The sequence below is a fragment of the Callithrix jacchus genome, chromosome 10 (genome assembly GCF_049354715.1).
Source record: "Callithrix jacchus isolate 240 chromosome 10, calJac240_pri, whole genome shotgun sequence".
NCBI lineage: Eukaryota > Metazoa > Chordata > Mammalia > Primates > Cebidae > Callithrix > Callithrix jacchus.
The window spans coordinates 98,472,924-98,490,444 of record NC_133511.1 but is presented as its reverse complement, the minus strand read 5'-3'; the positions used below and the strand labels follow the sequence as shown (position 1 = coordinate 98,490,444).

At 36.2% G+C, this 17,521-nt stretch overlaps 1 protein-coding gene across 1 annotated transcript in view; it reads left to right on the top strand.

Annotated features, from left to right (window-relative positions):
• The window catches only part of CSTF3 (cleavage stimulation factor subunit 3), a 77,880-nt gene that overhangs the window by 51,198 nt on the left and 9,161 nt on the right, over positions 1 to 17,521 (top strand). The window contains exons 4-15 of the mRNA XM_002755150.5: positions 1,535 to 1,567; positions 1,945 to 2,042; positions 3,867 to 3,933; positions 4,015 to 4,049; positions 4,241 to 4,367; positions 6,777 to 6,854; positions 7,630 to 7,792; positions 10,838 to 10,947; positions 11,399 to 11,515; positions 11,785 to 11,859; positions 13,882 to 14,025; positions 14,401 to 14,503. Coding sequence (XP_002755196.1) covers positions 1,535 to 1,567; positions 1,945 to 2,042; positions 3,867 to 3,933; positions 4,015 to 4,049; positions 4,241 to 4,367; positions 6,777 to 6,854; positions 7,630 to 7,792; positions 10,838 to 10,947; positions 11,399 to 11,515; positions 11,785 to 11,859; positions 13,882 to 14,025; positions 14,401 to 14,503 — 1,150 coding nt within the window. The remainder of the gene's footprint in view (positions 1 to 1,534; positions 1,568 to 1,944; positions 2,043 to 3,866; positions 3,934 to 4,014; positions 4,050 to 4,240; positions 4,368 to 6,776; positions 6,855 to 7,629; positions 7,793 to 10,837; positions 10,948 to 11,398; positions 11,516 to 11,784; positions 11,860 to 13,881; positions 14,026 to 14,400; positions 14,504 to 17,521) is intronic.

Below are 17,521 nucleotides of genomic sequence, written 5' to 3'. Positions count from 1 at the left end.
AATGGTCACATGGAGCCCTAAATGAATAGCCTGGAGAACCTGCTGGACAAACTATTTTAATACCTTGAGCAAAATTCACAGAAAGAGTAAAGGTAACAGATTTCAAGGATGGAATCAGGAGATCTAACGTATAGTTCTAGAAGGAGAAAAATGAACAGATGGAAGAGATACTTACTTTTTTTTTTTTTTGAGATACTTATTCTTGAGCTAAAAAAAAAAAAAAGCCCTGAGTATATGGGTTCAAAGGGCATGCTGAATTCCAAGCAGATTTTGTGGTAATAAAAATAAATGACAGTTACTGTTCAACCTGCTAGGCAATATTCTAAAGGCTTCATATTTATTAACTCATTGAGTCCTCAGAATAGCCCTAACACCGTAGGTATTATTATCCCCCTTAATCAGAAATAGCCAGATTGTGAACCCAAGAGGTCTGACTCCAGAGCCTTGATTGAACTGCTTCAAAGTACAAAGATCTATATTTAAGAGTGTGCTAAAATGTATGATCTCTGAAGATCAAGATAAAAATAAGTCCAGAAAGAAAAGTTATCAGCAAAAGCAAAAGAGACTGTCATCAGCATTCTCATCTGCAGCAGCTTAAGCCAGAAAACTGGGAATGCTTCTCTGTTACTGTACTACTTGAGAGAAAAGGACCTAAACATTTCTAATCAGCCAAAATATTTATTTACCTATCTGGGTGAAACAAAGATTTGCTGATTAATGCAGTTGAACACCTAACCCCACCCACACTATGTGATGAAATACTCAAAGAGAAATCTAATAGTATTTAATATCTTTGCACATGCTACTTCTTCTGCCTGGAATAACTTCCCTTTCTTTACTAAACATCTCAGATTCTCCTAGAAAAAGTTATTATCTTTTTCCAGGAAATCTTTTGCAATTCGCCGAGTCTAAGTCTTTTGCTCCTCCTAAATGTTCCTGTAGCACCCAGTACTTTCTTCATTTTAGCACTTACCCATAACCTTTTAAAACAACCTTCCATTTCCTTTTTTTGCCCATAAGATTGTAACCTCTGTGAGGTCAGAGGCAGACCTGTCTTGTTCATACTGGTAGCCTCCATGCCTAGCACAATATCTGCAATGTAGTAGGTTGATGGTGTGACTGAGTATATGTAGTCAAAATTTGCAAATCTTTTTTGCTGCTCTACTCACTCAGATTTTTCTAGTAGCTATTCAGGAAAAGGAAGTCTTTAAGTTTTTCTTCAGTGGATACATAAAGTCCTATTCAGGTAGACCTGTTGGGTATATATTTCTGTATTCATCTCATGACTATTTTACAGCATTTTATTAAATTCACAAAGTTTCTATGTAAATGAATGTATGAAAATCCATATAGATTCAATTTACACAGGTATATTTATCCATTTTATCCATGTTTGGTTCAAACTTCTGTTATTTTTGAAAAACAAAATGAAGTATAGGGATGAGTTTGCAAGGTTGGTTAAAAAATGGTCAAAAATTCAGATTGCTGCTCTAAAAAAATAGTGTTAATCCTGTATTTTTCTGTTTCTCTTCAGATTAAAGCTAAAAATTATGACAAGGTTGAAAAGGTGAGTCCTCAAATATACTTTGAATTTTATATTGAAGTTTAACTTAAAACCTTATAAGACAAATATAATAAAACGTTAACAATAATTGAATCTACATAGTGATTTTTTACAAGTTAATTGTACTTATTTAACTTTTTTATATGCTTAAAAATGTTCATCATAAAAATTTTGGAAAAGGAAAATAATTACACTCCCCTGACAAATCATGAGAAGCATTTTAGTTATCTAAACTGAAAATGGGGAAATTATTTGCCTTTTATTTATAAGAAGATAAATTCATAAAGGGAGACAAATTTGTGTTTTTGATTTTCCATTTCATCTATGTCCATGTGAAATGTATTTAACTGGATTCTGATAATATATTCTTGTATTTAAAGCTATTTCAGAGATGCCTTATGAAGGTTTTGCACATTGATTTATGGAAGTGTTATCTTTCATATGTCCGAGAAACCAAGGGTAAACTACCAAGTTACAAGTAAGTGAAATCAGGATCTTAAGAATGCAAGTCATCTCCAGGCACACATTCGATCCCACATAAACTCACACCTTCTATTAGCTCCAGGTGGGAAGAAATGTCAGGATTTGAAAAGTCAAATCCTTAGGATTTCCTAAGAAATTAGTAAAGTTGAAAAAAGTGCTTCAAAGAAAGTCACTGGCATGAGTCCTACTCTGGACAATTGAAATCGCCCAAGCCCTTTCTATACTGAAACACTGTGTATTTGCAACACCAAACTACTTTGTTGGCAGGCTTGTCAAACTTTCTCAAAAAGCATCTTCATACTTGTGCTAGTACTACTTTGGGTGGTCACAATGCACTGTGCTACTTAAGTGATCTAAGGGGTCTCTGACAATTGTATTGTGAAGTTGCCATCCCCACTCTGACTTATACCCACCTCCCCATCTGTGCTGAATCTAAATAATGGACCTTCTGAGGTACTATTTTTGTACATAACTTAACAGGCAAGTTATGTCTATTACTAATATTCTATCCTTATTGTCTTTTCCTGATTATTCTGTTTGTTATTATTTTGTGTTTTGAAACAGGGTCTCAGCTCTGTTGTATAGGCTGGAGTGCAGTGGCACAACTATAACCTCAACCTCCTGGGCTCAGGTGATCTTCCTGCCTCGGCCTTCCAAGTAGCTGGGACTATGGGAATGAGCCACCACACCTGGCAGATTTTTGTTTTTGTTTTTGGTTTTTTTTTGTAGAGATGGGGTCTCTTTATGTTTGAGACCCCAAACATAGCAGGGTCTCAAGGGTAAGCCAACATGCCTAGGCTGGACTCAAATTACTACACTTCAGCAATTCTCCTGCCTCAGCCTCCCTAAATGCTGGGATTACAGGCATAAACCACCATTCCTGGCCTTGTTTATACTTTACTGTCTTATATTGAAGTGCAAGTTCTTTCTCCCTGATATACCCTTTACATTTTAACATAAGTAGCATTTCAATAAAACTATACTTTACAGATATCTACACTTTAGAGCTAATAGATCTTCAGACTTAATATATCTCATGAATGAGAGAACCACAAATTTCCACATTTGAATCTTCTACATATAGAATTATGCAACTTAAAGGATATAAAGTAAGACATGAGCCTTATCTTTGATAAGCTCATAAGCAGTAAAGGAAACAATTTATGATACTGACAAGCTTAACATCAAAGAATGACTTTATATACTTAAAAAGACGTCTCTAAGTTTTGTTTATAGAGAATGTTCAAATGTTGTTCTGATCCTGTGATCAGAAGCTACATTTTAGTTATAAATACATTTATTATTTATTTACTTATTTTTTTTTTTAGAGACAAGGTCTCACAGTGTTGCCCAGGCTTGTCTTCAACTCCTGGCCTCTGATGATCCTCCTGCCTTAGCCTCCCAAAGCATTGGGATTATAGGAGTGAGCCACCACACCTACCTTCAAATATTTCATTTACAATTTTTTTAGAGACAAGGTCTTACTCTGTCACCCAGGCTGGAGTGCAGTGGTTTATTCATAACTCACTGTAACCTTGAAATCCTGGGTTTAAGCAATCCTCCCACCTCAGCCTTCTGAGTAACTGGGACTGCAGTTGCACACCACCGCACCCAGCTAATTTTTTAAATTTTTGTTTTTTTAGAGATTCGGTTTCTCTGTGTTGCACAGAGGTCTTAAACTCCTGGTCTCAAGTGATCTTTCTGCCTTGGTCTTCCAAAGCACTGGGATTACAGGCATGCGCCACCAAGTCTGGCCTAATCATAGATAAATTTTAATAACAAAAAAATGTTAAAAACGTCTCTTTCATGTTCATTTCAGAGAAAAAATGGCTCAAGCATATGACTTTGCACTGGATAAAATTGGAATGGAAATTATGTCCTATCAGGTAGAGTTAAAATTTTTTAATATAGGCATTTAAATGTGCAAATACCAAGAAAGATATTAACATTTTTATTTCATTTCTTAGATTTGGGTGGATTACATCAATTTCCTAAAAGGCGTGTAAGTATTTTTCTAGTTTTTTAAAAATGATAAACAGTTGATTTAGCTAAAATATAATTTTTAGTTCTTTGAGAAATCTCCATACTATTTTCCATAGAGCTGTTATTTGGGTGGATATTCAGTAGTGAGATTGATGGGTTGAATTGGATTCAGCTATAATACAGTTTATGACATTTCTTACCCAATTTCAGGGAAGCTGTAGGATCTTATGCAGAAAATCAAAGAATAACAGCTGTCCGAAGAGTTTATCAAAGGGGTTGTGTTAATCCCATGATCAACATTGAACAACTCTGGAGAGACTATAACAAGTATGAAGAGGTAAATTACCTCAGAGTAGTTGTTTATTATTAACTAAGCCATTTTAATTTTTTTGCATGGTGGATTTGTAGATTATAGCCTTTCTAGCATCACATTCCTGGATATCAGTGTTACACATTTTTTTTTATTGATTGTAATGAAAGCACTATAATGTTTTTGCAAGGTTTTGAGAGTCTTCATATTAGTGTTTTTTTTAGAGGATACTCTGAAGAACAATAGTTCTTATAAAACTTTTTATTCTATGCTAAGCCACATCCACACATTCATACACACACATACACATTGTCATTGACTTTCTATAAAACAGTATCTTCTGGGAATTATTTTTCCAGTAGTAACTTTTGGGAATTATTTTTCAGTTGCAATGCACCTCCTTCACCTGATTACAGTGATGTGATTATTGGTTTGAATCTGTGAGGTGTGTGGCTGCAATCCAAGATCTTTGTATTATTGGGATCTGCTTTTAATAACTGACTAATCAATCTGAATACACAAATATACATGCCAAATAAACTCTAGCATTAAAAGAAAGTTCCTTGACTGGGTGTGGTGGCTTACACTTGTAATCCCAGCACTTTGGGATGCCGAGGTAGAAGGATTGCCTGAGTCCAGGAGTTCGAGACCAGCCTGGACAAGATGGCAAGACCCTGTCTCTAAAGATTAAAAAAAAAAGGTTCCTTATATGTATATTGTGATTTGGAATAACTATACAGGGGAGTGAAATTGTTCCCTCACAGGCATTAGCTGTGGTTCTCAAACTTTATGGTTTTGGGATTTTAAAAATGATTGAAGACCACAAAGAATTTTTTTTTTTTTTTTTTTTAAGAGATAGGGTCTTACTCTGTCACCCAGGTTGGAGTGCAGTGGCACAATCACAGCTCATTGCAGGCTTGATCGACTTCCTGGGCTCAGGTCATGTATGTAGCCTCCTAGGTAGCTGAGTCTACATGCATATGCCACCACTCCCAAGCTAATTTTTTAGTAGAGATGGGATTTCTCCATGTTGCCCAGGCTGGCCTTGAACTCCTGAGCTCAAGCAGTTTACCCGCCTTGGCCTCCCAAAATGTTGGGATTACAGGCATGAGCCACCACACCTGGCCAAAAGCTGTATTTTCCAAAACAAAAAAATGTAGTGAGAAGAATGGCATTGTTTTTTATATTTTCACAAATTTCTTTCATATATAGTTTAATATGAAACAGCTGGATTTTCATATCTGCTTCCATTCAATGTGTTATAATACTGAATGTCATGTAGCCTCTCGAAAACTCCTTTATTTTTGTGAGAGAGGCAAATAATGTCTTATATTACATTGAAAGCTATTTTGATTTCATGAACTCTCTGAAAGGGTCTCAGAATCCTTGGAATACTCACTGAGTGGTAATGTTTATCTTTCCTTGCTACTTCTGTTTGTCTTTTTAAAAAGTGTTATACAACAGAACTAGTTAGAAAAGGGCTATTAGCCAGGTATGGTAGCTCACGCCTATAATCCCAGCACTTTGGGAGGCTGAAGAGGAGGATTGTCTGAGGCCAGGAGTTTGAGGCCAGCCCAGGCAACATAGCAAGACTACATCTCTGCAAAACAAAAAACAATTTTTTTAAATTAGTCTTGTGTGGCAGTGCACACCTGTAGTCCTATGTTAGGAAGCTGAGGCAGGAGGATTACTTGAGCCCAGGAGTTCAACGTTCCAGTGGGTTAGGATGGTGCCACTGCATTCTAGCCTGGGTGACAAAGGAAGACTGTCTATAAAAAAGAAAAAGAAAAGGGCTATCAAAGTCAAGCCATGGCTGTTCACCTAGATGAATCTGTATGTCTTTTTTGTTTGTTTGTTTTTTAACTCTTGTTCTGTCGCCCAGGCTGGAGCTCAATGGCACAATCTTGACTCACTGTGACCTCCACCTCCCTGGTTTAAGCAATTCTCCTGCCCAAGTCTCCCTTACAGGCACATGCCACCATATCCAGCTAATTTTTTTGTATTTTTAGTAGAAACAGAGTTTCACCATGTTGGGCAGGCTGATCTTGAATTCCTGACCTCAATGATCCACCTGCCTCAGCCTTCCAAAGTGCTAGGATTACAGGCATGAGCCATGTCAATTATTTTTAGTAGAATCTTATATGAAATAGTTGACCCTTTTCAAATGATTCTATCTTTAAAAGTTCCCGATAAATGGAAACTTACTGCCAGCTCATAATAGACATAAGCACACCCTCCTTGATCTTTGAAATGTATAATGTGATTGAACCTTTATTTTTATTTTTTCTTGCTTTTCATGAGCTGTATGAACCTTTATTTAACAAGAAATCTTTTAAAATAAAGAATTTAAAGTTACTTAATAAATGAATAAATTAACTGTATTGTATAATTTTTAAGATACTATACTTAATTTTAAAATATTTTTGCTTTTTCTAGGGTATCAATATTCATTTAGCTAAAAAAATGATTGAAGATCGGAGTAGAGATTATATGAATGCTAGACGTGTAGCAAAGGTATGGAATTCCATCAGGCCTTTATTTAATGATTATTTTGAGTCTGTTTTTTACAGCAGAGCTTTCCCTGTCTGGTATTACTCTTGATATTTTCAATCATTAGCAATCTTAAGTAACAGCAATTAATTGCAAAATCTGAGATGATATATTTGAAATATCTCTTTGTAAGAACAAAATATAATAAATTGAGTTTAGAATAAATTATTTTTTAAAATATGGAAACAGAGGACATAAAGACAAGGCTCTACCTAGAATTGATGAAGTAATTCTTTTCCCTCTCTTGTTTGGGTTCATCTGAACGTTGTATTACTCTGTGGTCTAATAACATAGCTCTCAGGGACACATTTTGATTGTGTGCATACCTTTCCATTCATTGACACTCTTAGAAATTAGGAAAAATAGCCCATTAATACAAACTATTGAAATTTTAACAGACAGATAGTTTCTCCAAGGATGGAAATAATACTGCCACCAGATCTTCAGTCCTATTGATCTGTCAACTCTTACATCTTAGAAAGTAACCTCCTAGATCACTTAGGTCCTCCTAGAGAGGACCCATGGGTGTTTTGCTCACCCAATTCTGGGAATCTGTTCTTGAGTGGGTAATACTCTTATCTTTTTCTCTACTCTTAAATAGTTTTTAGATTATATTAACAAAATAGTATTTGGAAAATGTAGGCATTTTGAACATAGTCTTCCAAACTGATCTACCCCATCCCTCATATATCTGGGTTGTTCCTGGCTCACCAAAGAATTCTAAATGGTTGTTGTCTAGGAATATGAGACAGTAATGAAAGGCTTGGACCGCAATGCTCCCTCAGTGCCTCCTCAGAATACTCCTCAAGAAGCTCAACAAGTAGATATGTGGAAGAAATATATACAGTGGGAAAAGAGCAACCCTCTTCGTACAGAGGATCAGACCCTTATAACAAAAAGAGGTAACAAGATTAACCCTCATGGGACTTCAGTTATATGTATGTTAGGCCACTTGCTATCCCCATAGGTTACTGAAACTTTTACTGAAACTTTTTTACACCTAATCTTTTTTTCCTTCTTCAGATTCAATAATTCTTAAAGATCTATCTCCATGTTCACTGAACCTTTGTTTTCATCATATGCAGTCTGTGATTAAGCCCATCCAGTGAATTATTTATTTCAAATACTTTATTTTTCAGTTCTATAAATTTCCATTTTATAAATTATTATTTTTTTATTTTTGAGACCAAGTCTCACTCTGTTGCCCAGGCTGGCGTGCAGTGGCACGATCTTGGCTCACTGCAACCTCCGCCTCCTGGGTTCAAGCAATTCTTCTGCCTCAGCCTCCTGAGTAGCTGGGCCTACAGGTGCCCAGTACCATGCCCAGCTACTTTTGTATTTTTAGTAGAAGCAGGGTTTCACCATATTGGCCAGGCTAGACTTTAACTCCTGACCTGATCCACCTGCCTCAGCCTCCCAAAGTGCTGGAATTACAGGCATGAGCTACCCTCCTGGCCTATTATTTTTTTTTTTTTTTTTTTTTTTTTTGAGACAGAGTTTCACTCTTGTTGCCCAGGCTGGAGTGCAATGATGCAATCTCAGCTCACGGCAACCTCTGCCTCCCAGGTTCAAGCGATTCTCTTGCCTCGGCCTCCAGAATAACTGAGATTACAGACATGTGCCACCATGCGCAGCTAATTTTGTATTTTTTTAGTAGAGACGGGGTGTATCCATGTTGGTCAGGCTGGTCTCGAACTCCGGACCTCAGGGGATTTGCCTGCCTCGGCCTCCCAAAGTACTGAGATTACAGGTGTGAGCCACTGTGCCTAGCAGAAATGTTTTATTTTTTATAGTTCATTTTTTTGGTTTCCATTTCTTAGTTGAGAGTCCTTGTGTGTTCATTACCATCTTTTTGTTTATATCTTTGAACATATTTGTAACAGTAGTTATAAAGTCCTCGTCTGCCAGTTCCAACATTTGGGCCATTAACCATCAGGGAGTTTATTTTCTCTGATTGCTTTTTCTCTTGATTATGGTTTACATTTTCTTGTTTCCTGTTTAAATTTTTTCCTTTAGATATTGTACAAATGTGTAGATGATACATTGTAAAGACTCTGGATTCTGTTATCTTCCTCTGAAGAATGTTGTTTTATTTTAGCAGGAAGTTAAATTACTGTCAGATTACTTGGACTTTGTGGAGGCTTGGTTTTATACTATGAAGACAGATCTGTTTTAGTTTTACCCTTAATCTGAGAGTAAATACCTTATTCTTGGAACATAGTCTTTACTCCTAAGACATAATGAAAAGTCTAAGGTGTCTACCTTGATCATCTAATTGGATGGGACTCAAATTCTAAACTTCATTTCCCTTAGTTAGTTGCTGAGGTATCTATTCAACTCTTTCCACCTTCCAGTTTTGTTTTCTACTGGGCTGTTTGTATTCTTTCCTATGTATGTACATTTTAGGGATCAGCTGAGGATTTGAGAACATTTATGTCCAGATTTTCAGGCTCTGGCTTTCTCTTTTTGGGGATGTCTCCCCTCAATTTCCAGCTGCTCTCATAGGCCAGAGCTCCATGTCACTTCAAGACAGTAAGACTGCAGCATTTGACTTGAGTTCTAGCTATCCCAGAAGTGCACAACATGAGCATGTGCTTGAAGGGAAAAGCCATATTAAATATGGATCTCATCTAGTGTTATTCTGTCTTTTTAAGGGCTCAATCTCTGATTTCTGCTTCTTTTGGTCATTTCCAGTAACTTTAAATAGTTGCTTTTGTATTTTTGTTTGTTTATAATTTTTACTTGCTGATGGTTGGTCTGGTACAAATTACTCTGCCACTGACAGACTGTAATTTGGCCCTTTATAGAATTCCTCAGTCTTGCCTTGCTGTCTTACTTGTAGGTCTTTGGAAATATTGTTTCTTTTGCCTACTCCATTTTTATATCTACCCCATCCTTACTCCACTTTACTTATTTTTCTCTGACCAACTTCATCCCTTCTTCAGTTGTATTAGATCTCAGTTCCTTAGTGAAGCCTTTCTTGAGTCCCTAAACTATGTTAAGTCCTGCTGCTGTAAGTTTTAAGAGGATACTGTACTTTCATCATCATAATACTTTTGATCTTTGCTTTCTTAGTGTCTATCTTCCCCATATACTGTACACTTCTTGAATATAGGAAGTCTTATTCACTTGTATATTCACAGTACCTTTCACATTCACTGGCATATAGTTGATGCTCAATAAATATTAATTTAGGCTGGCTGCACTTTGGGAGGCTAAGATGGGAGGATTGCTTGAGCCCAGGAGTTCTAGACAAGCCTGGGTAACATGGTGAGACCTTGTCTCTATAAATTTTTTTTTTTTAGACGGAGTGTTTGTTTACTCACTCTGTCATCTAGGCTGGAGTGCAGTGGCACCATCTCGTCTCACTGCAACCTCCATCTCCCAGGTTCAAGAGATTCTCCTGCCTCAGCCTCCCAAGCAGCTGGGACTATAGTCATGCACCACCATGCCCAGCTAATTTTTGTATTTTTTAGTAGAAATGGGGTTTCACCATATCAGACAGGCTGATCTCAATCTCCTGACCTCGTGATCCACCCACCTCAGCCTCCTAAAGTGCTGGGATTACAAGCATGAGCCACCACGCCTGGCCTCTATAAAATATTTTTTAAAACAAGCCAGATTTGGTGGTGTACACCTGGTCCCAGCTACTCAGGAGGCTGGGGCAGGAAAATCACTTGAGCGCAGGAGGTCGAGGCTGCAGTGTACCATATTTGTGCTACTGCATGCCAGGCTACATGACAGAGACCCTGCTTCCAAAAAAAAAAAAAAAAAAGTAATAGATAGATGGAGCTTAGATGGATGATGGTGCCAGAAATCACTAAAGCTTTTTATTTCTAATCATCATTAATTTTTGAGGATCCTAATTTGGTTATGATACTTACATTGATAGTTTTACAAATAATACTTATTTTAATTGAATGTTGTTTGTTAATTTCTTCCCTTAGTTATGTTTGCTTATGAACAGTGCCTGCTTGTGCTGGGCCATCACCCTGATATTTGGTATGAAGCTGCCCAGTATCTTGAGCAGTCAAGTAAACTGCTTGCAGAAAAGGGAGTAAGTGTTCCTTTCCTATCCCCACTTTGATATTTTTGTGGTTTTGATATAGCAATGATTTACTGAAAAACATAACTGAATTTTGGTAATAAAGAATAAGTGTTAAAAATTTTAAGCTTACATTAATATGAATCTTAGTGACACTCATATAATTAGACCTCCTTAGTCAATTAAAGTAAACTGGCTGTTTTTTAATGTATTAAAGTGATGAATCATTTAGAGTACTTGCATGATTATTTTTTAAGCTAAAATAATGAAAGGAATCTTTAGAATTTTTTTAGAATCCAGAAATGCATATGTGTGCATGTATGTATGTGTGTAAATACATATATGTGTGTGCATACATGTGTGCTTTCTTAGACACATATAAATAAAATAAAGTAGATATAACTATTAATTTTATTCTCTCACAATTATATTAAAATTGATGATGAGCTTTTTTTTCTCCTAGGATATGAATAATGCCAAATTATTTAGTGATGAAGCTGCTAATATATATGAAAGAGCCATAAGCACTTTATTGAAGAAGAATATGCTTCTTTATTTTGCATATGCAGATTATGAAGAGGTAAGTAAAAATATTTAGAGCCTTCTTATAATTCAATTTTTTACTGCAGGACTGAACATTTCTTCTTGCTGCTTTTTTGCCAGGCATATTGCTTTTGGTAGACAGAGATAATTCCAAATGAACAGTTATTCGTTATCAGCTTATACTATATTTATGCTCAGTGGAGATGCCATTAGACGTGGGGGATTATAGCCTTTGGATTCCTTAGAGTTCAAATCCTGCTTATTTATGACCACATGTTAATATTCACTTCTTCTCTACCACCTTAGAGTCGCATGAAGTATGAAAAGGTTCATAGTATATATAACCGACTTCTGGCAATTGAGGATATTGACCCCACCTTGGTGAGTAACTTTACACATCTGTTTTCCTCCTTTACATTCTTATCTAACAAAAAACAATTTAAGTGTATATACAGTAAAATTCACTGTTTTTGTTGTATAGTTCTCGGAATCTTGACAAATAACATTGAGTCATGGGATCATCACCACAATTAAGATAGAAAACATCTCCATCATCCCTCAAAAATTCTCTCATGTGACTTCTTTGTAGATATAACCCTTCTCTCTGCCCTTATCTCTGACATTTGCTGATCTGTCTTCTGTTAGAATTTTTTCTTTTCATTTATTTATTTAATTTTATTTTTTTTGAGACAGAGTCTCACTCTATCGCCCAGGCTGGAGGGCAGTGGCACAATCTAGGCTCACTGCAACCTCCACCTTCTGGGTTCAAGTGATTCTCCTTCCTCAGCCCCTGAGTAGCTGGGATTACAGGTGAGTGCCACCATGCCTGGCTAATTTTTTGTATTTTTAGTAGAGAGGGGGTTTCACCATGTTAGCCAGGATGATCTCAATCTCCTGATACCATGATCTACCCGCCTTGGCCTCCCAAAGTGCTGGGATTACAACCAATATCCTGGGAAGAAATTAGACTGAAAATCACTTTATTCTAAATCCTATTCTATCATAGTGGTTTTCAAAGTCCTGAGTGCAAAAGTGCAGTGGTGCTTTGCCATTGGCAGAGGAAGGGGACAGGCTTGTGGGTGTGTCTAGACCCTCTGCCTCCAGTCAATTATAGCTACACTACTTTTTTTTGTTACTGATTTATATTGGGATTCCACTGCTCTAGTTCCTACATTTATTATTATAATTCTTTCCACAAACGTATCTAGCAAAAATATTGCTGGAGTCTATGCGTTGTGCTAGACTTCAGCAACATAATGACAAACTAGATAAAACTCCTTTTCTTGAGGAACTCATAGTTCATTCATCCATCCATTTATCAATCTATCAAAACTGGACAAACCAGGACCCTACTAATAGTCATTTGTTCATTAAACAAATACTGCTTACTCACGATATGTTAAGACACTCATAGGTGCTGGGTATAAAATGGCTCATTGTTTATCCATGAAGTTCCATTATATGTTGTTTAGAAAATAGAATAGTGGGCTTTTAAAAATAAACCAAGGCTGGGCGAGGTGGCTCACGCCTGTAATCCCAACACTTGGGGAGGCAGAGGCGGGAGGATCACCTGAGGTCAGGAGTTTGAGACCAGCCTGACCAACATGGTGAAACTCTGTCTCTACTAAAATACAAAAATTAGCCAGGTGTAGTGGCGGGCACCTGTAATCTCAGCTACTTGGGAGGCTGAGACGGGAGAATTGCTTGAAACTAAGAGGCAGAGGTTGCAGTGGGCCAATATTGCGCCACTGCACTCCAGCCTGGGCAACAAGAGTGAGACTCCGTCTCAAAAAATAAATTAATTAAAAAAATAAATAAATACAAACCAAGAAAATGAGAAGTTAAACATGTATTGCAAACATGCTTGTATTAAATTAACTCTCGAGACTTTTAGATATTGGCATTCATTAGTGGAGTATGTTCTAGTAGTTTCACACTTTTCCTCTTAACCTTTAATTTTAGAATTAGTGGTGATGATTGCACAACTTTGTGAATATATTTAAAACCACTGAATTGTAGGGCTGGGCATGGTGGCTCACACCTGTAATCCAAGCACTTTGGAGGCCAAGACGGGTGGATCACCTGAGGTCGGGAGTTCAAGACCAGCCTGACCAACATGGTGAAACCCCGTCTTTAAAAACTACAACAACAATAACAACAAAAACCCACTGAATTGTAAAGGGTGAATTTTGTGGTATGTGAATTATATCTCAATAAAAAACAATAGCAAATTAATTTGCTTACATCTCTAATATCTAATATCAGAAAAATTAGCTTGTGGATTTAAATAGCATGTTATCTAAATTCCTACTTTCTAATTTCTTGGGTATTGAGGATTACTTTTTTATACAGGAAACATACTGCCTAATTTGTAAAACACAAATACTTTTTTTTTTTGCATAGGTATATATCCAATATATGAAATTTGCACGGAGAGCAGAAGGCATCAAATCTGGAAGAATGATATTTAAAAAAGCAAGAGAAGATACCAGAACCCGCCACCATGTCTATGTTACTGCAGCACTCATGGAGTATTACTGTAGTAAGGTAAATACTGAAATACAAGTGTAAAGGTAAAACAACTTCCATCATCTGAGACTTGTAAAAGAAAGGTGGTCTTAGTTTCTGTCATTAAGATTTTATTGCTCCATTTTTAAAGACAGCCTAAGTGTATATGTGTAAAATTACACAGAGCATCATCCAAATCCCCAACTGCCTGCTTTTCATGCCTTATTAATCACCACATTTCTGAGCCTAAACTCCTTTAAATAGTTTTTAGCTCAGCAATTTTTACTTAACATGATTTTAATTTCTGCTTTAATTCTTATTTATTTGGTCTTATTTAGGTATAATTTTAATATTCTTATAAGTATTTTATCTGACATTACATGGAAATCAGTACTTTACTTTCTTTACTTGTAGGACAAATCTGTTGCCTTTAAGATTTTTGAGCTGGGGCTAAAAAAGTATGGAGATATTCCAGAGTATGTCCTGGCCTATATTGACTATCTTTCTCACCTCAATGGTAGGTTGATTCTAGAATCTATAATGATTACTTAACATTAAACCATCTGAAATTATGGTGCTTGAGTTTTTCCTTCTTGAATGTATTATAATTTTGACATCATAGCAGACTTGATAGGCACTCAAGAAATACTTGTGTCATATCAACCATGAATATATTTACAGAGCAATGGTAGTTACTTTTTGACTCTGCAGAACTGTTTTTATTTAGTAAAGTACCATCAGTAGTGGGATAAACCTACAAAGTTAGAGTTAGGAGACATAGAGTTGTTTATATTCATCTCTGATGACTCTGGGCAAATCATGTCTTGTTTCCTCAGAGCAAAACAAACCAAAAACAAACAAACAACAACAAAAAAAACTCTCTAGCAACCAAAACTCAAACCCAAAGATGCCCAAATGGTAAAGGAAAACAGTAGGCTACTGGGGGAAAGATTCAAAAAGAAACATTATGGTTTTTAGTATTTATTTCCCTATTCTGTTGTAAGAATAATACTGGCCATCCTTTATTGAGTTCCTACCATGTACCAGGCACTGTGCTAGGTAATTCATCTATGTATATCATTTAGTCTAATTTACTACAGTCCACAATATGTAATTTTTTTTTTTTTTTTGATACAGAGTTTCACTCTTGCCTGGTCTGGAGTGCAGTGGTGCGGTCTCCTTTACCTCCCAGGTTGAAGTGATTCTCCTGCCTCAGCCTCTGGAGTAACTGGGATTACAGGCATGTGCCACCACACCCAGCTTATTTTTGTATTTTTAGTAGAGACAGAGTTTCTCCATGTTGGTCAGGCTGGTCTTGAACTCCTGACCTCAGGTGATCTGCCCTACTTGGCCTCCCAAAGTGCTATGATTACAGGCAGGAGCCACAATGCCCGGCCTCATAATATGTAATTTCTTAACAAAAAAAGATGTAGTATAAAAATTGGTTTTTTAGCTAGGTGTGGTGGCATATGCCTGTAGTCTTGGATACTTGGAAGGATCACTTGAGCGCAGGAGTTGGAGGTCGCAGTGAGCTGTGATCACACGCCACTGTACTCCATCCAGTCTGGCTGACAGAGCAAGATCCTGTCTCTAAAAACCATTTAAAAATAAATGAATAGGTTGGGCGTGGTGGATCACGTCTGTAATCCCAGCACTTTGGGAGGCTGAGGAGGGCAGATCACCTGAGGCCAGGAGTTTGACACCAGCCTGGCCAACATGGCAAAACTCTGTCTCTACTAAAAATACAAAAAATTAGCTGGATGTGGTGGCAGGCGCCTGTAATTCCAGCTACTGGGAAGGCTGAGGCAGGAGAATTGCTTGAATCCTGGAGGCAGAGGCTGCAGTGAGCTGAGATTGCGCCATTGCACTCCAGCCTGGGTAACAAGAGCAAAACTTAGTATCAAAAATAATAATAAAATAAATAAATAATAAATAATCACTAAAAGTTGGCTTAAGAAAGAAATATGCAATTATGTGTCATGTAAATGATTATAGGATTAGGTATTATAGTTAGAAATCAATCATTTTAATACATGACTTTGTATTTTAGCTTAATGATTCTACATTCTGGGAAAAGAGTTAACTCCAAAAAATGAAATAGTGGGGCATTTAATATTTCTTTCAATCTTGTTTTGCCTAATTTTTAGAATAGCTACTAATATAAGTATTTTTATTAGTTTTTAAAAATGAAGATGATATATGATGTTAGCATTATTGTCTTCCAAAATCAGTGCTTAGATAATTCATTCATTCATCTATCCATCCATGAAACATTTACTCATTACCTTCTGGTTACTAGGGTCTGGGAATACCAAGATGAATAGGATTCACCAGAACATTTTTTTGTGGGGGAATCCAATGTGTAAATATAATTGCATCATCATTTGATGGTTCATTATATCATAGTTCTGAGGTTAGGTGTGTAATCGTAAACTTCAATTTTCTCATCTGCAGAGGTAACTGAAGTCATAATAAGAATACATTTCATAGGATTGTTGAGAGGCTAAATGAGTTTTTGCATGTGTTTCACTTATATATAGAATGTTGTAGTTATTCCATAAATGTTAACTATTTATGATGAGGGTGGTAATCATTAAAAATATGCCAAATACTCTAATAGATTCCTGAATGAAGTACTATAGAAGCACAGAGAAGAGAGTATATCTAAGTTATAGAGCTATGCTGCACAATTATGGTAGTCACTAGACTATTAGGTATTGAACACTTGAAATGTTCCTAGGCTGAAATGAGTTGTGGTATAAGTATAAATACATACCACATTTCAAAGACTTAGCACAAAAAAATGTAAACTATCTTAACATTTTTCATATTGATTACATGTGGAAATAAGATTTAGATACATTAGGTTAACTTAAATATATTAATTTTACCTGATTTTACACTTTTTATTAAATTCCATATGTGGTTTGTATTATATTGCTGATGGACAACAGTGTTCTAGAGGGTGTCATAGAGAAAGGCACATGAGTTGAATTTTGAGAGATGAGCGGTAGTTAGCCAGCTAAAGAAACAGAAAAATGCATTATTCTGGGCAGAGAGCATAGCAGGCAGTGTAAAAGTTCTGTGGAATGGTAAAACATGTGTCTGGACCAAAGCTTGGGATAAAACAGAAAAAGATAAAACATAAGATCATTTTTAAAAGTATAATATGTCAAATTGAAGATAGAAGTCACAAAAATAGTACTATCTTCTTTGCTCTAATATGTTTAGTTTTTAAATTTAAAAAATAGGATTTTTATTTTGCATATAGACATGATAAACTGAATACCCCCAGGCAATTTAAAAAAAAACTCCTCTGCTGGGTTAATTTTTCTTTTGAACAGCTTTATTGAAGTATAATTTATATGCCATAAGTGCATCCATTAGGTGTACAATTCAGTGGTTGTTAGTAATGGATTCAATGGTTGTTGTTACTGTTGGATTCTTAAGTAATAAAAGATTCCTTAGAGTTTAGCAAGAAGTGTCATCTTCCCACTTCCAGCTACAGAGGACCTCCTAAGACTCTTAAAATTTA